Source organism: Biomphalaria glabrata, chromosome 1 (genome assembly GCF_947242115.1).
Source record: "Biomphalaria glabrata chromosome 1, xgBioGlab47.1, whole genome shotgun sequence".
Taxonomy (NCBI): Eukaryota; Metazoa; Mollusca; class Gastropoda; family Planorbidae; genus Biomphalaria; species Biomphalaria glabrata.
Window position 1 is genome coordinate 51,131,592 of NC_074711.1, and position 21,329 is coordinate 51,152,920.

At 36.3% G+C, this 21,329-nt stretch overlaps 1 protein-coding gene across 1 annotated transcript; it reads left to right on the plus strand.

Moving 5' to 3' along the window:
• The first annotated feature begins 409 nt into the window (after positions 1–409).
• Positions 410–21,040, plus strand: LOC129928354 (uncharacterized). The gene is made up of 2 exons (XM_056042519.1): positions 410–3,176; positions 20,922–21,040. The coding sequence occupies exons 1-2, from the start codon at positions 410–412 to the stop codon at positions 20,957–20,959; spliced, it is 2,805 nt and encodes a 934-aa protein (XP_055898494.1). The 3' UTR covers positions 20,960–21,040.
• The last annotated feature ends 289 nt before the right edge of the window (positions 21,041–21,329 follow it).

The following is a 21,329-nucleotide window of genomic DNA, read 5'->3' on the forward strand; positions in this document are numbered from 1 at the left end:
ACACCGCCACCTTTAGAAGCAAGAAATAACCTGTTTTCATTCAACGCACCGCCACCTATAGAAGCAAGAAATAACCTGTTTTCATTCAACACACCGCCACCTTTAGAAGCATTAGAGACAGATCACTAAGTTTGAAATGCACCGAGTTTCTGACCAATGAAAACAGCGCACACTATGTAGGGCAGAACACAGTATCTTTGATGAGTCAAGTTAAAAACCTTAACATTGCTATGTTGTAGCGATCCTTGACTTAGTCAGCTAAGAAGTCGTTAGTTTACTTTGTAGTTCCTGTAGAGAACAGACACGCAAGGGAAACGAAGAGCGCATTCTTAATGCTTTAATTACCAGGGAAAATGTTTGAGCCCCCGGTGGCTAGGTATACTTACTTTCTTAGAATGAGTAGTGGACGATGTCCAGCACTCACTCTTTAGAAGATGTCAACAAAAAAGTGAAAAGAAGAGGAAAAGTCTCGAGTGTCAATCGAGGGCGTCGCCCAGCGGAAGATGATAAACCTTACAGTCGAAATGACGCCCGCAACAAAAGCATCAACAGACTAACCGAGACTTATAGTCCATCTCTGAATTTTTATCCTGACGACTACGAAGTTTCCTACGATTCGTATTCCGCAGATATCAGCAGCATGTCGACCAAAGACACAAAGGCAAAAGGCAAGAAAAAAGGCGGCAAGAAGAAGGGGAAAGAGAAAGACCGGAAAGAATCGAATAAATCCGAAGAAAACCCGCCAAAATCTCCCGAGCCTGTGGAGGAAATAAAAGTGTCTCAAGGTAACTTACAAGAAAAGAGGCACTCATCTATCGTGAGGAAAAATGTGGAAGGAGGCAAACGCTCAGATAGCATTTTGAGTCTCTTAAAGAACTCGCTTCATTCAAAGACTTCCTTATCAAAAGCAAATGCCGAACCCATGGTTCAGAGGGCTTCTAATGTTGTTAGACCACCCAGTAGCAGGCAGTTTGTAGTGACTAAGAAATCAGTGGCCGATTTCGGATGTAGCGTTCCTGGCGATTTTAGTAACCTTCAGTTATCGGGAAGCACCAATAAGCTTCTGAGGGCATCGTATCAGGCAGTACCACGGCAAGAAAGTTTAAAGCTAAACGACATCGCAACCCAGACAGCCCCTCACGTCTGCCGACAGTGTGATGATTCCAATTATTTAATGTCACGGCAAATGCCCAACGAGGCTTCCAGTCAAGGGAGGCTAGCCAGTCTGGCTGCTCAAGAGGCTGGTAATACTTACATGTACTCCCCTCCAAACAGATATATCCCCGAGGTTAATGCTCCGTATCATTATCAAGGCTCCACCACCGTGTCGGGTGGATTACGTGAAGAGTTGAGACAAAGCATTATTTCCCAATCCAGAAATGCGCCTTATGTTGGTGCTGAAAGAGGCGGACAAGTTAACCACTACCCCGCTTATGATGCTGATAAAACCAAACTATTGAAAAGTAACAAAAGCAAATATATTTGTTACCGAGTACCTAATGCAGAAAACAACGAAATAAATACAGAACATGACATGAGAGCACAATTGCTTGGAAATAAATCGGTGATGAATAAAACCACTTCATCGCCTTTGATCAATTATGCCACACGAGTGCCCAAAGAAAGGGACTGCCCTTCAAATATACAACTTGACCCTAATGCATACAAAACAACAACAGCGTCCACCTCAGAAACCAATGCTGCACAAAGGTGGTCTCGTAGATCACAAAACGTTGTGGAGAACTCCACTGGTCCCTCCAGGAACAGAACATCTGGGCAAATGAAAAAGTCTAACCTATCACCACCAATGGTCAGCTTTAAATCCAATGACATGTTAGCTGACCAGGTTTACGAAGTAGGAGTCAGCAGATCTTGCGATTCTGTGAAAACGTTAAAGGAATGGAATACCTTGGTGGCCAGAGATTTCCAGCATCTTCTACAGCTTTACCAAAACTTTCAGAAGCTGAGTTTCAAATACAAATTGAATGATGACTATGATTTTGTGAGCGATGTTGGAAACTGTAGTATTCTAAAAGAGAACCAAACTAATGAGGATGTGATGGACTACAGCGATAGATCAGATCAGTCGGAAGACAAATCTATTGTAATATTGACATCAGACGACGAGGCTTTGAGTAACAACAATGAATGCAGCAATCAAGAATCACATCCTGAGAAAAACGTAAATAAAATTATTACGGGCTTGGAAACAAGTAAGGAGCATCATAAACTCATCAAAATCTTCTGTGCTGCTAAAGCAGCTTCCGAAGTAGGGATCAAAGTTCCAGGCATCAACAGCCAAGGTTGGGTAGATGATGAATTTGTTAAGCACCTTCAGCTTTCCAGACAATTCGATGTCCGAAGCACGATCAACTATTGTGCGATTCAAGTGAATCTACTCGACGAAGACGCCTACGAGTACCTCTTCAGCTATGTGCAACTGTATTGCGAGTTCCTGGCTGTAAAGAGAGACCGCATTGGCTGCTGCAATTACATGGAACAATATCAGCCTCTTTTGACCGCTTTCAAAAAGTATCTTGATATATTCTTCACGTTTAGTGCGGCCAAACTTTTTCGCGAGGAAAGACAAAAAATCCCTGGATTAGATGAACAAGGTTTTTTGGAGGAAGGATTTATTGATTATGTACAGAATAGTGTAGAGTTCAACTTGCGCGTGATGATTGACCGATGCAATTCATTCCCGGCCACTTCGTTCAGCTTAAAACATGTGAATTGTTACATACAAGAATATCTTCGGCTTTATAACTGCTACCAAGCAGACTTAAACAAGAAATGCTCCCAACTGACTGGTGATATGAACAGGACTCAAACAAACCAACGTAAGATGACCTTTGACACAAACTGTTCAACTGATAAAGGTCAGAGCGATTTATCTGACTGCAATCCCCCGGAAACAGAAGTCCAGCTAGTGTCTTTGCAAGTTGCTTCCTGTAATGAAGTGTACGCTCGTCCATGCGTGCAGACGGACAACCCCAAGGCTACTAATTGCCTGAATCAGTCGCAGCTTCAGAATTCAGGGGTGATAAATGTATCCTATCGGAAGTCTCAACCATCGAATGCATCTGCGGACAGCGGTTGTCAAGTAGAGCACTCTGAACTTTACAGCCTGCAGGAAGAAACGGAGCAAGATCCACCATTACAAGCGGTCATGCAACGTAAGTAATCAGTTGTAGAGTCATTGTTTTGTCAGCAGGTTGAGAGACTAGTTCAATTGATGCTCGATCTTTACTTGCTATAAGTGTGTGACTATAAAGTTGGGTTCACCTTTAGTGGTTTGGTTGTCTACACTTTAGTGGTTTGGTTGACAATAGAAATAAAGTTCTCTCTTTAGAGTTTTTTTGTCCACAGAAATAAAGTTCTCCCTTTAGTGGTTTAGTTGTCTATATTTTGTGGTTTAATTGTCTATAGAAATAAAGTTCTCTCTTTAGTGGTTTGGTTGTCTACAGAAATAAAGTTCTCCCTTTAGTGGTTTAGTTGTCTACATTTGAGTGGTTTAATTGTCTATAGAAATAAAGTTCTCTCTTTAGAGGTTTTGTTGTCTACAGAAATAAAGTTCTCCCTCTAGAGGTTTGGTTGACCATAGAAATAAAGTTCTCCCTTTCGAGGTTTGGTTGACCATAGAAATAAAAATCTTCTTTTAGTGATTGGGTTGTCTACGGAAATAAAAATCTCTCTTTAGTAGTTTGGTTGACCATAGAAATAAAGTTCTCCCCTTAGTGGTTTGGTTGACCATAGAAATAAAGTTATCCCTTTAGTGGTTTGGTTGTCTACAGAAATAAAGTTCTCCTTTTAGTGGTTTGGTTGACCATAGAAATAAAGTTCTCCTTTTAGTAGTTTGGTTGACCATAGAAATAAAGTTCTCCCTTTAGTGGTTTGGTTGTCTACAGAAATAAAGTTCTCCCTTTAGAGGTTTGGTTGACCATAGAAAAAAAGTTCTCCTTTTAGTGGTTTGGTTGACCATAGAAATAAAGTTCTCCTTTTAGAGGTTTGGTTGACCATAGAAATAAAGTTCTCCCCTTAGTGGTTTGGTTGACCATAGAAATAAAGTTCTTCCCTTAGTGGTTTGGTTGTCTACAGAAATAAAGTTCTTCCCTTAGTGGTTTGGTTGACCATAGAAATAAAGTTCTTCCCTTAGTGGTTTGGTTGTCTACAGAAATAAAGTTCTCCCCTTAGTGGTTTGGTTGTCCATAGAAATAAAGTTCTTCCCTTAGTGGTTTGGTTGTCTACAGAAATAAAGTTCTTCCCTTAGTGGTTTGGTCGTCCATAGAAATAAAGTTCTTCCCTTAGTGGTTTGGTTGTCTACAGAAATAAAGTTCTCCCCTTAGTGGTTTGGTTGTCTACAGAAATAAAGTTCTTCCCTTAGTGGTTTGGTTGTCTACAGAAATAAAGTTCTTCCCTTAGTGGTTTGGTTGTCTACAGAAATAAAGTTCTCCCCTTAGTGGTTTGGTTGTCTACAGAAATAAAGTTCTTCCCTTAGTGGTTTGGTTGTCTACAGAAATAAAGTTCTTCCCTTAGTGGTTTGGTCGTCCATAGAAATAAAGTTCTTCCCTTAGTGGTTTGGTTGTCTACAGAAATAAAGTTCTCCCCTTAGTGGTTTGGTTGTCTACAGAAATAAAGTTCTTCCCTTAGTGGTTTAGTTGACCATAGAAATAAAGTTCTTCCTTTAGTGGTTTGGTTGTCTACAGAAATAAAGTTCTTCCCTTAGTGGTTTGGTTGACCATAGAAATAAAGTTCTTCCTTTAGTGGTTTGGTTGTCTACAGAAATAAAGTTCTTTCCATAGTGGTTTAGTTGTCTACAGAAATAAAGTTCTTTCCTTAGTGGTTTGGTTGTCTACAGAAATAAAGTTCTTCCCTTAGTGGTTTGGTTGTCTACAGAAATAAAGTTCTTTCCTTAGTGGTTTGGTTGTCTACAGAAATAAAGTTCTCCCCTTAGTGGTTTGGTTGTCTACAGAAATAAAGTTCTTCCCTTAGTGGTTTGGTTGACCATAGAAATAAAGTTCTTCCTTTAGTGGTTTGGTTGTCTACAGAAATAAAGTTCTTCCCTTAGTGGTTTGGTTGACCATAGAAATAAAGTTCTTCCTTTAGAGGTTTGGTTCACCATAGAAATAAAATTCTTCCTTTAGAGGTATGGTTGACCATAGAAATAAAGTTCTCCCCTTATTGGTTTAGTTGACCATAGAAATAAAGTTCTTCCTTTAGAGGTTTGGTTGACCATAGAAATAAAGTTCTCCTTTTAGTGATTGGGTTGTCTACGGAAAAAAAAATCTCTATTTAGTAGTTTGGTTGACCATAGAAATAAAGTTCTCTCTTTAGTGGTTTGGTTGTATACAGAAAAAAAGTTCTCTCTTTAGTGGTTTGGTTGACCATAGAAATAAAGTTCTCCCTTTAGTGGTTTTGGTTGTCTACAGAAATAAAGTTCTCCCCTTAGTGGTTTGGTTGACAATAGAAAAAAAGTTCTTCCTTTAGTGGTTTGGTTGACAATAGAAATAAAGTTCTCCCCTTAGTGGTTTGGTTGACCATAGAAATAAAGTTCTTCCCTTAGAGGTTTGGTTGTCTACAGAAATAAAGTTCTTCCCTTAGTGGTTTGGTTGTCTACAGAAATAAAGTTCTTCCCTTAGTGGTTTGGTTGTCTACAGAAATAAAGTTCTTCCCTTAGAGGTTTGGTTGTCTACAGAAATAAAGTTCTCCCCTTAGAGATTTGGTTGTCTACAGAAATAAAGTTCTTCCCTTAGTGGTTTGATTGACCATAGAAATAAAGTTCTCCCCTTAGAGGTTTGGTTGACCATAGAAATAAAGTTCTTCCCTTAGTGGTTTGGTTGTCTACAGAAATAAAGTTCTTCTCTTAGTGGTTTGGTTGTCTACAGAAATAAAGTTCTTCCCTTAGTGGTTTGGTTGTCTACAGAAATAAAGTTCTCCCCTTAGTGGTTTGGTTGTCTACAGAAATAAAGTTCTTCCCTTAGTGGTTTGGTTGTCTACAGAAATAAAGTTCTTCCCTTAGTGGTTTGGTCGTCCATAGAAATAAAGTTCTTCCCTTAGTGGTTTGGTTGTCTACAGAAATAAAGTTCTCCCCTTAGTGGTTTGGTTGTCTACAGAAATAAAGTTCTTCCCTTAGTGGTTTAGTTGACCATAGAAATAAAGTTCTTCCTTTAGTGGTTTGGTTGTCTACAGAAATAAAGTTCTTCCCTTAGTGGTTTGGTTGACCATAGAAATAAAGTTCTTCCTTTAGTGGTTTGGTTGTCTACAGAAATAAAGTTCTTTCCATAGTGGTTTAGTTGTCTACAGAAATAAAGTTCTTTCCTTAGTGGTTTGGTTGTCTACAGAAATAAAGTTCTTCCCTTAGTGGTTTGGTTGTCTACAGAAATAAAGTTCTTTCCTTAGTGGTTTGGTTGTCTACAGAAATAAAGTTCTCCCCTTAGTGGTTTGGTTGTCTACAGAAATAAAGTTCTTCCCTTAGTGGTTTGGTTGACCATAGAAATAAAGTTCTTCCTTTAGTGGTTTGGTTGTCTACAGAAATAAAGTTCTTCCCTTAGTGGTTTGGTTGACCATAGAAATAAAGTTCTTCCTTTAGAGGTTTGGTTCACCATAGAAATAAAATTCTTCCTTTAGAGGTATGGTTGACCATAGAAATAAAGTTCTCCCCTTATTGGTTTAGTTGACCATAGAAATAAAGTTCTTCCTTTAGAGGTTTGGTTGACCATAGAAATAAAGTTCTCCTTTTAGTGATTGGGTTGTCTACGGAAAAAAAAATCTCTATTTAGTAGTTTGGTTGACCATAGAAATAAAGTTCTCTCTTTAGTGGTTTGGTTGTATACAGAAAAAAAGTTCTCTCTTTAGTGGTTTGGTTGACCATAGAAATAAAGTTCTCCCTTTAGTGGTTTTGGTTGTCTACAGAAATAAAGTTCTCCCCTTAGTGGTTTGGTTGACAATAGAAAAAAAGTTCTTCCTTTAGTGGTTTGGTTGACAATAGAAATAAAGTTCTCCCCTTAGTGGTTTGGTTGACCATAGAAATAAAGTTCTTCCCTTAGAGGTTTGGTTGTCTACAGAAATAAAGTTCTTCCCTTAGTGGTTTGGTTGTCTACAGAAATAAAGTTCTTCCCTTAGTGGTTTGGTTGTCTACAGAAATAAAGTTCTTCCCTTAGAGGTTTGGTTGTCTACAGAAATAAAGTTCTCCCCTTAGAGATTTGGTTGTCTACAGAAATAAAGTTCTTCCCTTAGTGGTTTGATTGACCATAGAAATAAAGTTCTCCCCTTAGAGGTTTGGTTGACCATAGAAATAAAGTTCTTCCCTTAGTGGTTTGGTTGTCTACAGAAATAAAGTTCTTCTCTTAGTGGTTTGGTTGACCATAGAAATAAAGTTCTCCCCTTAGAGGTTTGGTTGACCATAGAAATAAAGTTCTTCCCTTAGTGGTTTGGTTGTCTACAGAAATAAAGTTCTTCTCTTAGTGGTTTGGTTGACCATAGAAATAAAGTTCTCCCCTTAGAGGTTTGGTTGACCATAGAAATAAAGTTCTTCCTTTAGTGGTTTGGTTGTCTACAGAAATAAAGTTCTTCCCTTAGTGGTTTGGTTGTCTACAGAAATAAAGTTCTCCCCTTAGTGGTTTGGTTGACCATAGAAATAAAGTTCTTCCCTTAGTGGTTTGGTTGACCATAGAAATAAAGTTCTTCCCTTAGTGGTTTGGTTGTCTACAGAAATAAAGTTCTTTCCTCAGTGGTTTGGTTGACAATAGAAATAAAGTTCTTCCCTTAGTGGTTTGGTTGTCTACAGAAATAAAGTTCTCCTTTTAGTGGTTTGGTTGACCATAGAAATAAAGTTCTCCTTTTAGTAGTTTGGTTGACCATAGAAATAAAGTTCTCCCTTTAGTGGTTTGGTTGTCTACAGAAATAAAGTTCTCCCTTTAGAGGTTTGGTTGACCATAGAAAAAAAGTTCTCCTTTTAGTGGTTTGGTTGACCATAGAAATAAAGTTCTCCTTTTAGAGGTTTGGTTGACCATAGAAATAAAGTTCTCCCCTTAGTGGTTTGGTTGACCATAGAAATAAAGTTCTTCCCTTAGTGGTTTGGTTGTCTACAGAAATAAAGTTCTTCCCTGAAGTGGTTTGGTCGTCCATAGAAATAAAGTTCTTCCCTTAGTGGTTTGGTTGTCTACAGAAATAAAGTTCTCCCCTTAGTGGTTTGGTTGTCTACAGAAATAAAGTTCTTCCCTTAGTGGTTTGGTTGTCTACAGAAATAAAGTTCTTCCCTTAGTGGTTTGGTTGTCTACAGAAATAAAGTTCTCCCCTTAGTGGTTTGGTTGTCTACAGAAATAAAGTTCTTCCCTTAGTGGTTTGGTTGTCTACAGAAATAAAGTTCTTCCCTTAGTGGTTTGGTCGTCCATAGAAATAAAGTTCTTCCCTTAGTGGTTTGGTTGTCTACAGAAATAAAGTTCTCCCCTTAGTGGTTTGGTTGTCTACAGAAATAAAGTTCTTCCCTTAGTGGTTTAGTTGACCATAGAAATAAAGTTCTTCCTTTAGTGGTTTGGTTGTCTACAGAAATAAAGTTCTTCCCTTAGTGGTTTGGTTGACCATAGAAATAAAGTTCTTCCTTTAGTGGTTTGGTTGTCTACAGAAATAAAGTTCTTTCCATAGTGGTTTAGTTGTCTACAGAAATAAAGTTCTTTCCTTAGTGGTTTGGTTGTCTACAGAAATAAAGTTCTTCCCTTAGTGGTTTGGTTGTCTACAGAAATAAAGTTCTTTCCTTAGTGGTTTGGTTGTCTACAGAAATAAAGTTCTTCCCTTAGTGGTTTGGTTGATCATAGAAATAAAGTTCTTCCCTTAGTGGTTTGGTTGTCTACAGAAATAAAGTTCTTCCCTTAGTGGTTTGGTTGTCTACAGAAATAAAGTTCTCCCCTTAGTGGTTTGGTTGACCATAGAAATAAAGTTCTTCCCTTAGTGGTTTGGATGTCTACAGAAATAAAGTTCTTCCCTTAGTGGTTTGGTCGTCCATAGAAATAAAGTTCTTCCCTTAGTGGTTTGGTTGACCATAGAAATAAAGTTCTTCCCTTAGTGGTTTGGATGTCTACAGAAATAAAGTTCTTCCCTTAGTGGTTTGGTCGTCCATAGAAATAAAGTTCTTCCCTTAGTGGTTTGGTTGTCTACAGAAATAAAGTTCTCCCCTTAGTGGTTTGGTTGACCATAGAAATAAAGTTCTTCCCTTAGTGGTTTGGTCGTCCATAGAAATAAAGTTCTTCCCTTAGTGGTTTGGTTGTCTACAGAAATAAAGTTCTTCCCTTAGTGGTTTGGTTGTCTACAGAAATAAAGTTCTTTCCTTAGTGGTTTGGTTGTCTACAGAAATAAAGTTCTTCCCTTAGTGGTTTGGTCGTCCATAGAAATAAAGTTCTTCCTTTAGTGGTTTGGTTGTCTACAGAAATAAAGTTCTTCCCTTAGTGGTTTGGTTGACCATAGAAATAAAGTTCTTCCTTTAGTGGTTTGGTTGTCTACAGAAATAAAGTTCTTCCCTTAGTGGTTTGGTTGACCATAGAAATAAAGTTCTCCCCTTAGTGGTTTGGTTGTCTACAGAAATAAAGTTCTTCCCTTAGTGGTTTGGTTGTCTACAGAAATAAAGTTCTTCCCTTAGTGGTTTGGTTGTCTACAGAAATAAAGTTCTTCTCTTAGTGGTTTGGTTGACCATAGAAATAAAGTTCTTCCCTTAAAGGTTTGGTCGTCCATAGAAATATAGTTCTTCCCTTAGTGGTTTGGTTGTCTACAGAAATAAAGTTCTTCCCTTAGTGGTTTGGTTGTCTACAGAAATAAAGTTCTTCCCTTAGTGGTTTGGTTGACCATAGAAATAAAGTTCTCCCTTTAGTGGTTTTGGTTGTCTACAGAAATAAAGTTCTCCCCTTAGTGGTTTGGTTGACAATAGAAATAAAGTTCTTCCTTTAGTGGTTTGGTTGACCATAGAAATAAAGTTCTCCCCTTAGTGGTTTGGTTGTCTACAGAAATAAAGTTCTTCCCTTAGTGGTTTGGTTGTCTACAGAAATAAAGTTCTCCCCTTAGTGGTTTGGTTGTCTACAGAAATAAAGTTCTTCCCTTAGTGGTTTGGTTGACCATAGAAATAAAGTTCTTCCTTTAGTGGTTTGGTTGTCTACAGAAATAAAGTTCTTCCCTTAGTGGTTTGGTTGACCATAGAAATAAAGTTCTTCCTTTAGAGGTTTGGTTCACCATAGAAATAAAATTCTTCCTTTAGAGGTATGGTTGACCATAGAAATAAAGTTCTCCCCTTATTGGTTTAGTTGACCATAGAAATAAAGTTCTTCCTTTAGAGGTTTGGTTGACCATAGAAATAAAGTTCTCCTTTTAGTGATTGGGTTGTCTACGGAAAAAAAAATCTCTATTTAGTAGTTTGGTTGACCATAGAAATAAAGTTCTCTCTTTAGTGGTTTGGTTGTATACAGAAAAAAAGTTCTCTCTTTAGTGGTTTGGTTGACCATAGAAATAAAGTTCTCCCTTTAGTGGTTTTGGTTGTCTACAGAAATAAAGTTCTCCCCTTAGTGGTTTGGTTGACAATAGAAAAAAAGTTCTTCCTTTAGTGGTTTGGTTGACAATAGAAATAAAGTTCTCCCCTTAGTGGTTTGGTTGACCATAGAAATAAAGTTCTTCCCTTAGAGGTTTGGTTGTCTACAGAAATAAAGTTCTTCCCTTAGTGGTTTGGTTGTCTACAGAAATAAAGTTCTTCCCTTAGTGGTTTGGTTGTCTACAGAAATAAAGTTCTTCCCTTAGAGGTTTGGTTGTCTACAGAAATAAAGTTCTCCCCTTAGAGATTTGGTTGTCTACAGAAATAAAGTTCTTCCCTTAGTGGTTTGATTGACCATAGAAATAAAGTTCTCCCCTTAGAGGTTTGGTTGACCATAGAAATAAAGTTCTTCCCTTAGTGGTTTGGTTGTCTACAGAAATAAAGTTCTTCTCTTAGTGGTTTGGTTGACCATAGAAATAAAGTTCTCCCCTTAGAGGTTTGGTTGACCATAGAAATAAAGTTCTTCCTTTAGTGGTTTGGTTGTCTACAGAAATAAAGTTCTTCCCTTAGTGGTTTGGTTGTCTACAGAAATAAAGTTCTCCCCTTAGTGGTTTGGTTGACCATAGAAATAAAGTTCTTCCCTTAGTGTTTGGTTGACCATAGAAATAAAGTTCTTCCCTTAGTGGTTTGGTTGTCTACAGAAATAAAGTTCTTTCCTCAGTGGTTTGGTTGACAATAGAAATAAAGTTCTTCCCTTAGTGGTTTGGTTGTCTACAGAAATAAAGTTCTCCTTTTAGTGGTTTGGTTGACCATAGAAATAAAGTTCTCCTTTTAGTAGTTTGGTTGACCATAGAAATAAAGTTCTCCCTTTAGTGGTTTGGTTGTCTACAGAAATAAAGTTCTCCCTTTAGAGGTTTGGTTGACCATAGAAAAAAAGTTCTCCTTTTAGTGGTTTGGTTGACCATAGAAATAAAGTTCTCCTTTTAGAGGTTTGGTTGACCATAGAAATAAAGTTCTCCCCTTAGTGGTTTGGTTGACCATAGAAATAAAGTTCTTCCCTTAGTGGTTTGGTTGTCTACAGAAATAAAGTTCTTCCCTTAGTGGTTTGGTTGTCCATAGAAATAAAGTTCTCCTTTTAGAGGTTTGGTTGACCATAGAAATAAAGTTCTTCCCTTAGTGGTTTGGTTGTCTACAGAAATAAAGTTCTTCCCTTAGTGGTTTGGTCGTCCATAGAAATAAAGTTCTTCCCTTAGTGGTTTGGTTGTCTACAGAAATAAAGTTCTCCCCTTAGTGGTTTGGTTGTCCATAGAAATAAAGTTCTTCCCTTAGTGGTTTGGTTGTCTACAGAAATAAAGTTCTTCCCTTAGTGGTTTGGTCGTCCATAGAAATAAAGTTCTTCCCTTAGTGGTTTGGTTGTCTACAGAAATAAAGTTCTTCCCTTAGTGGTTTGGTTGTCTACAGAAATAAAGTTCTTCCCTTAGTGGTTTGGTTGTCTACAGAAATAAAGTTCTCCCCTTAGTGGTTTGGTTGTCTACAGAAATAAAGTTCTCCCCTTAGTGGTTTGGTTGTCCATTGAAATAAAGTTCTCCCTTAGTGGTTTGGTCGTCCATAGAAATAAAGTTCTCCCCTTAGTGGTTTAGTTGTCTACAGAAATAAAGTTCTTCCCTTAGTGGTTTGGTTGTCTACAGAAATAAAGTTCTTCCCTTAGTGGTTTGGTTGACCATAGAAATAAAGTTCTCCATTTAGAGGTTTGGTTGACCATAGAAATAAAGTTCTCCTTTTAGTGATTGGGTTGTCTACGGAAAAAAAAAATCTCTATTTAGTAGTTTGGTTGACCATAGAAATAAAGTTCTATCTTTAGTGGTTTGGTTGTATACAGAAACAAAGTTCTCTCTTTAGTGGTTTGGTTGACCATAGAAATAAAGTTCTCCCTTTAGTGGTTTTGGTTGTCTACAGAAATAAAGTTCTCCCCTTAGTGGTTTGGTTGACAATAGAATTAAAGTTCTTCCCATTAGTGGTTTGGCTTACAATGGAAATAAAGTTCTCCCCTTAGTGGTTTGGTTGACCATAGAAATAAAGTTCTTCCCTTAGAGGTTTGGTTGACCATAGAAATAAAGTTCTTTCCTTAGTGGTTTGGTTGACCATAGAAATAAAGTTCTTCCCTTAGTGGTTTGGTCGTCCATAGAAATAAATTTCTCCCATTAGTGGTTTGTTTGACCATAGAAATAAAGTTCTTCCCTTAGTGGTTTGGTTGACCATAGAAATAAAGTTCTTCCCTTAGTGGTTTGGTTGACCATAGAAATAAAGTTCTTCCCTTAGTGGTTTGGTTGACCATAGAAATAAAGTTCTTCCCTTAGTGGTTTGGTTGTCCATAGAAATAAAGTTCTTCCCTTAGTGGTTTGGTTGACCATAGAAATAAAGTTCTTCCCTTAGTGGTTTGGTTGACCATAGAAATAAAGTTCTTCCCTTAGTGGTTTGGTTGACCATAGAAATAAAGTTCTTCCCTTAGTGGTTTGGTTGTCCATAGAAATAAAGTTCTTCCCTTAGTGGTTTGGTTGACCATAGAAATAAAGTTCTTCCCTTAGTGGTTTGGTCGTCCATAGAAATAAAGTTCTTCCATTAGTGGTTTGGTTGTCTACAGAAATAAAGTTCTTCCCTTAGTGGTTTGGTTGACCATAGAAATAAAGTTCTCCCCTTAGTGGTTTGGTTGTCTACAGAAATAAAGTTCTTCCCTTAGTGGTTTGGTTGTCTACAGAAATAAAGTTCTCCCCTTAGTGGTTTGGTTGTCTACAGAAATAAAGTTCTCCCCTTAGTGGTTTGGTTGACCATAGAAATAAAGTTCTCCCCTTAGTGGTTTGGTTGACCATAGAAATAAAGTTCTCCCCTTAGTGGTTTGGTTGACCATAGAAATAAAGTTCTCCCCTTAGTGGTTTGGTTGACCATAGAAATAAAGTTCTCCCCTTAGTGGTTTGGTTGTCTACAGAAATAAAGTTCTCCCCTTAGTGGTTTGGTTGACCATAGAAATAAAGTTCTCCCCTTAGTGGTTTGGTTGACCATAGAAATAAAGTTCTCCCCTTAGTGGTTTGGTTGACCATAGAAATAAAGTTCTCCCCTTAGTGGTTTGGTTGTCTACAGAAATAAAGTTCTCCCCTTAGTGGTTTGGTTGACCATAGAAATAAAGTTCTCCCCTTAGTGGTTTGGTTGTCTACAGAAATAAAGTTCTTCCCTTAGAGGTTTGGTTGTCTACAGAAATAAAGTTCTTCCCTTAGAGGTTTGGTTGTCTACAGAAATAAAGTTCTCCCCTTAGTGGTTTGGTCGTCTACAGAAATAAAGTTCTTCCTTTAGTGGTTTGGTTGTCTACAGAAATAAAGTTCTTCCCTTAGTGGTTTGGTTGTCTACAGAAATAGAGTTTTGATATAGAACTCGCCAGTCTGACTTTAAGAAGAATTAATAACAAACTGCTTCCATTGTCCTTTAAAACTGAATGATTCGTTTGTTAGTTTTGTGATTCTCTTAATTCTCTTGAAGTCTCGAAATCGTTAAAAACTTTTTTTTTTAAAAATCTTAATACTTACTTCGTCTGGGAGGAATCATTCACAATATCTCTCCCCATTCTCGGAATTCAGGTCCGGCCTTAGATGATTGGAGGCCCTAGGTGAATTGAATAGGTGGCCCCAACTGAAATAGAAAAACAAATAAGATTACAAAGAGAGTTTGTGTTACACAAACTCAGAGGCGGCCCCCGTCGAAGTCGGATCCCTGTCGGATCTGCATATTCGCAAATAATATTCAAGGTGATTTAATTTTGATGGTCAAAAGTAATAATGTTTCAAAGATTCATTTGCCGTAAATTTAAATTTAATAAAAAATAGTAGATTAGTTTTAGTATATTTGAACATTGCAATATTGATCAAAACGTTTGGAAATGAAAATCTACACTTTTTTTTTACACTTTAAGTTTAGAAATTGAAATTCTACATCTTAATCTAGTTTTTTTTTAGTCTAAACTAGATCTAGAAATTCTAGATCTAGACTCTAAAATAATTTTAATTAGAATATAAATCCAGATCTAGATATACTGTAATAAAAATCTAGATCTAGTTTAAAAAATCTAGATTAGATCTAAATCAAGATATCATTCCTTTTTTAAACGCGAGTCACATAACGAGGCTTAATAAACATTACTATACCGAGCTCTTTTTTCATTTCATTTAAAGAATTCATTCCATATAACGTCAGAGGGAAAAAAAAAACACTACGTCACACGGCCTAGCTAGACTAAAAATCGCCTTCATCATTTCGAGCCATTTATCGAGTGTTCATAGACTTTGGTGCACCGAGTGCGTTCTTTAAGCATTTCATTTAAAGAATTCATTCCATATGACGTCAAAGGAAAAAAAAAACACTACGCCACACGGCCTAGCTAGAATAAAAATCGCCTTCATCATTACGATCCATTTATCGAGTGTTCATAGACATTGGTGCACCGAGTGCGTTCTTTTAGCATTGCATTTAAAGAGTCCATTCATATGACGTCAAAGAAAAAAAAATTCCATTACCTCACAATAGGCTAGTACCGGTACCAAAAAAAAATGTCTTTATTTACACGAGATATTTAACGAGGGTTTATAGACATTGGCGCACTGAGTTCTAATAGAATTTATTTAAAGTGGATCAAAGCAGCAATGTTTTTGCGTTTTGTCTGTCAGTCGGTCTGTCCGTCATCTTGATATTAAAAAAAACAACTAAAAGTTATTAAAAATTGATTAACCTTTATTTTACGTTTCAAAACATCGCAATAATTTTTAGGTATGAACACAATTGAAAAGTTTATATAATAGATTGTTCCGGATGTTTGTATAAATAGTAAAAGAAAAAGTGAATTTCAGATAAATGTAATACCGTTAATTAAATTTTTTGGATGGTCTCGTATAAAAATTAGATGTACTACAGCCATGTGGAGAGATTTGATTTTCATACCTAACTTTGGTGTTTGGATTCTGTTTTCCTTAAAAATCGGAACATAATATTAACGATGATTAGATTTTTTTATGTTTTAGGTAGAAAGTTAAATGTACTGTAAGAGAGTAGTGAGTTAAAATATTTTTCATAAAAATCCGTAAAAACATTATTTCGTAAATGAGAAGATTATTTGTTTATTAATTAGAAGAGGGAGTTCAAATAATTATTTGGCGTTAGTAAATTTTTAAATAAATTCGGAAATTTCTGGCAACGATTTGTAAGAAACAAAATCCGGAACTTTCTTTATCGATTACAAAACTTCTATGTTATGTTTCAGCAAGAAAATTAAATGTCTAAAAAGTAATTTTCAGTAATCAATTCTAGTAAATTACTTTTTTTAAAGCCCTGAACAACCTATTGTCGATATTTTTAAAATTTGTTTAAAGATGAAAATACGGAACAATTTGATATTGATAACCAAATTATAGTGACGCATTGTCAAATAATATAAGTGTAATATTTGTAAATTATGCGATTTCAAACAATCTTTAGGCATAATTCATGTTTTATAAAACAATATCCGGAACATTTTTACACTTAATGAAATATAAGTCAGTATAGAGATTTTGATTTAGCATTAATATGCTATTTACATAAAAAACGGAACAACATATTATTGATAATGTGTTTTTGCAACGTTTCAGCATGGAAAAGGAATGTAATATAAATTAGAAGAGCAAACAAACATTTGTTTGGGTTGATTAGTTTTGCACAAAAAAATCCGGAACAATCAATTATTAGATACTTAAAACTATTGAGATGTTACGGGAGGAACATTAAAGGGTAAATCAGATTTTCAATGCTTTTAGAGTTCTAGTTTTTTTTTAATCTAATCGTGACGGAGAGACCGACCAACAGACAAAACGCACAAAAATAATCTTCTTTTATTCGGATGGGGGCACTAAACAAAAAAAAAAAATAAAATCAGATTTTTTAAAAAAGTTTAAGGAATTGGTTTAGCACTTGATCATATTGCGACGTTACGCTACTGCACGAAAATCGCTGCATAAAAAGTCCATTAAAAAAAATGTGCGTGATATTTACATACAAAGTGCATTATTAGCCTTTATAAACAAACAGAAATGTTTTCTTTTAATTTTGGCAGCTAGTTGACCAGAAAAAAACATCTTTAACTATTATTTATATTTGTTGTAAACATTTTCTGTACATTTTAAAAATATATTTGACTTAGTGATACTGAAAATACACAAAAATTGTCCATCTTTGTTAGCATATTGTAACATTGCCTCCCTTACATTTACGTAATTGTTTTAGAATTGGTGTATTTTTATGAAAAAATCGCTTGCATAATTAATTTTATAAATTAAACGGTTTGCTTTTAGAAAACCAAAAGTAGCCGTTGCACCTAAACTTTTCAAGCCGCATTTACTGATGAAATAATATTTTTCATATCTCTTCTAGTTTTCGAGATCTGAGTGTGACAGACGGACAGACGGACAGACAGACAGACGGACAGACGGACAGACGGACATTTTGCACAAACCTAATAGCGGCTTTTTCCCCTTATGGGGGCCGCTAAAAATTAAAACCAAAAATATGAAATCTATAAAAAATGTTCTCAATCTATTTCTAAATCCACAAATAAGTGAAACATATAAAGCGCTGATAGGATGAGCATACGTCATGGACTATTTCTGATCCCCAGACTAGAAATAATGTTTCAACATTTCACCAAAAACAAAGAAACAATGGTCTTGTAACATATGTAGTCTAATAAGTAGATCTAAACAATGGTCTTGTAACATATGTAGTCTAATAAGTAGATCTAAACAATGGTCTTGTAACATATGTAGTCTAACAAGTAGATCTAAACATTGGTCTTCTAACATATGTAGTGTAACAAGTAGATCTAAACAATGGTCTTCTAACAGATATAGTCTAACAAGTAGATCTAAACAATGATCTTGTAACATATGTAGTCTAACAAGTAGATCTAAACAATGGTCTTGTAACATATGTAGTCTAACAAGTAGATCTAAACATTGGTCTTCTAACATATGTAGTGTAACAAGTAGATCTAAACAATGGTCTTCTAACAGATATAGTCTAACAAGTAGATCTAAACAATGGTCTTGTAACATATGTAGTCTAACAAGTAGATCTAAACAATGGTCTTGTAACATATGTAGTCTAACAAGTAGATCTAAACATTGGTCTTCTAACATATGTAGTGTAACAAGTAGATCTAAACAATGGTCTTCTAACAGATATAGTCTAACAAGTAGATCTAAACAATGATCTTGTAACATATGTAGTCTAACAAGTAGATCTAAACAATGGTCTTGTAACATATGTAGTCTAACAAGTAGATCTAAACAATGGTCTTCTAGCATATGTAGTGTAACAAGTAGATCTAAACATTTGTGAATACAATCTGACAATAAAGTAGAGACTTAGAGCTTGGTTAGTAGACATATAGCCATAGAGACTTGGTTAGTAGAGACATATAGCCATAGAGACTTGGTTAGTAGAGACATACAGCCATAGAGACTTGGTTAGTACTAAGACTAATACTAAGACTAAGACTGCTTTATTGGTCCTTACGGAAATTTGTTGTGATTACAAGGACTCGTTTCTCATATAAAGACAACACAACAGAAACATACACATAAATACAACAGACAACATGAAGAGTTCATTCAGCGACTACACACAGGTATCTTGGTGCATTTCATGTTCCCTGATCAATGAGTGGCGGTGATAGAGTCTGACCGAGTGAGGTACGAACGAGTTTTTGTACCGCTCCGTTCTTGTTTTGATTGACAGCAGTCGCCCACTTCGCGACGACCTGGCGTAGTTCTGATGGAGCGGGTGGCCGTTGTCTTCCAAGATTTTTTCGATTTTTCTTAGGCACGTTTGTTCAAAAAGTTCCTTTAAATGTGGTAATGTTGTGAGTGTAATTTTTGATGCTTTTTTAATGATGTTTTCTAGACGTTGCAACAGTTTAGATAAGGCGTTGCCTTGCCAACAACTTATTCCGTATGTTAGCAGATTTTGTACAGTTGCGCCGTAAAATGTCTCAAGGATCTTCTTGTTTAATTTAAAACTGTTGAGTTTGTATAGAAAAAAGAGTCGCTGGGCTGTTTTCTTTGTCAGAGTTCCAAGGTGGTCTTCCCATGAAAGCTTGTTGTTGATGATAACGCCTAGATATTTATATGCCTTTACTTGTTATATAGATGTAGTGTTTATTTGCAGTTCACTTATAGTTTGTTTTTTCTTTCTAAAATCTATTTTAAGTTCTTTAGTTTTTGTTACATTCAGTTCTAGAAAGTTGTCGGTGCACCAGTTTGTAAACTCTTCTATCTAGCTTCGATACTGAGTTTCGTCTCCTGAAATAAGACCGACTATGGCAGTATCATCAGCGAGTTTAACTGAGTCATAGATGCTTCTTATGTCATTAGTGTAAAGAGTGTATAGTACAGGAGAAAGCACACAACCTTGTGGAGCACCCGTACATAGTACTCGAGTTGACGATTTGATGTTGTTGACTTTAACATACTGGGGCCGTTGGGTTAAAAAGTTTAGTACAGACATATAGCCATAGTGACTTGGTTAGTAGAGACATACAGCCATAGAGACTTGGTTAGTAGAGACATACATCCATAGAGACTTGGTTAGTAGAGACATACAGCCATAGAGACTTGGTTAGTAGAGACATATAGCCATATAGACTTGGTTAGTAGAGACATAGAGCCATAGAGACTTGGTTAGTAGAGACATACAGCCATAGAGACTTGGTTAGTAGAGACATACAGCCATTGAGACTTGGTTAGTAGAGACATATAGCCATAGAGACTTGGTTAGTAGAGACATACAGCCATAGAGACTTGGTTAGTAGAGACATGCAGCCATAGAGAACTGGTTAGTAGAGACATATAGCCATAGAGACTTGGTTAGTAGAGAAATAAAGCCATAGAGACTTGGTTAGTAGAGACATACAGCCATAGACTTGGTTAGTAGAGACATATAGCCATAGAGACTTGGTTAGTAGAGACATACAGCCATAGAGACTTGGTTAGTAGAGACATACAGCCATAGAGACTTGGTTAATAGAGACATACAGCCATAGAGACTTGGTTAGTAGAGACTTAGAGCCACAGACTTCTCTGTTTGGGAGTCGATCCATGTTTCGCAGTTTGTATCTGTGCGAAGCCCCCACCATACAAAGCCCCCACCATACAAAGCCCCCACCATACAAAGCTCCCACCATACAAAGCCCCCACCATACAAAGCCCCCACCATACAAAGCCCCCACCATACAAAGCTCCCACCATACAAAGCCCCCACCATACAAAGCCCCCACCATACAAAGGCCCAAGACGGCTACGTATTTTCCCTATGCCTAAGGCTGGCCCTGCTCGGATCAAATTTGCACAATTATTCATTGTCAATGACAACCCATGTATCAAACTTAAACAATTAGTTAATCAAATTAATCTTTGTTAATTACTTGCAATGATGTTTTTTTTTTAATTTAAATGTAAAAAGCTAATTGGAGATAATCCTTGTGAAGAGCAGGGCCGAGGACGCAATAATAATTTTTTTTTGGAAATGGTGGCCTCATATAATTATATATATGTCAGTGGTTAAGACCCCAAAAGCTATGCTAAGTTTGTTTACACTGATAATCTATACAATAAAATGTTAATATTCAATGCAGCTTTACGCGCACTTTCATATGTAGAGGACTCGCTATTATTTGCTTTAAAACGAGTTCGTTTTTTTTGGTCACAGTCTGTCTGATAAACAAGGATCCATGGTCGGACATTGGGGGGCCGCCTTTGAGTTTGTGTGAAACTCAGAATCCTTTTGCAATTAAAAAAAAAGTATTTTATTAGGAAATAATTTAGATCCAAAACGAAAGAAGCTCTTTGTCAAGTCTTGGTGTTATTACAATTCATGTATAGCTGACGTATACGTGTCCTACCTGTAATGGATATTATTGTATTTTTAGTCCGACTGACCACACACAAATCTAATAGCAGCTATTCCCCTTGAAGCAATGAATTTAAAAAGCATATAATGAAGTATAATTGTTCCATATTTCAAGCTGCTATCTAACATGGTTACACAGTTATGATGAATTAGTGACACTCATATATTTTTCGTTCTAATTTTTTCTGCTACTGTCTATAGTCCAACTTTGACCACATAAAAATGTCTTCTCTCCCATGGGACATAAAAAAATAATCTTGATATCTCTGTAATCCCTACATCAAGCTCTACACATCTTGACCTTTTTTTTGTATTACATTTATACTAAGGTAACAAAGACAGTTTGTGTGGAAACACAAACTCAAAATCAGCCCCCAAAATGGTCCACCCAGGCAGGTAAAAAGGCCGGTAAAAAGGCTGGTATCAATATTTTCAGAAAGAACATCAGAATTAAATTCTATCAAAGACAAATGACAGAGAAGAATGGAGAAAAAAGGTTGACAGATCTTGTGTGGTAACCCAGCGGTTCAGCAGACCAAAGAATAGGTGAAAGTGAGTGTGAAGTTGAATGTAAATCTAGCCTAATTGATGTCTTATAATGAATATCTAATTGATCTAATTATTTTGTAAAGGGTCAATCTCTAATTCAAATCCTCAAACAAAAAAAAAAACCATTTCGTAAAGAAAAACAAGAATTTCTTTAGTTATGTGCTCTATTGCTGCAGTATTACGCTGCAGTTCACGCGATAATATGATAAACTACTTATTAATTGTTGTTTTAAATTATGTCCAACTTATATGCATACTAAATAGATTTTTTTCTCTTAAAAAAAGTAAACATTAT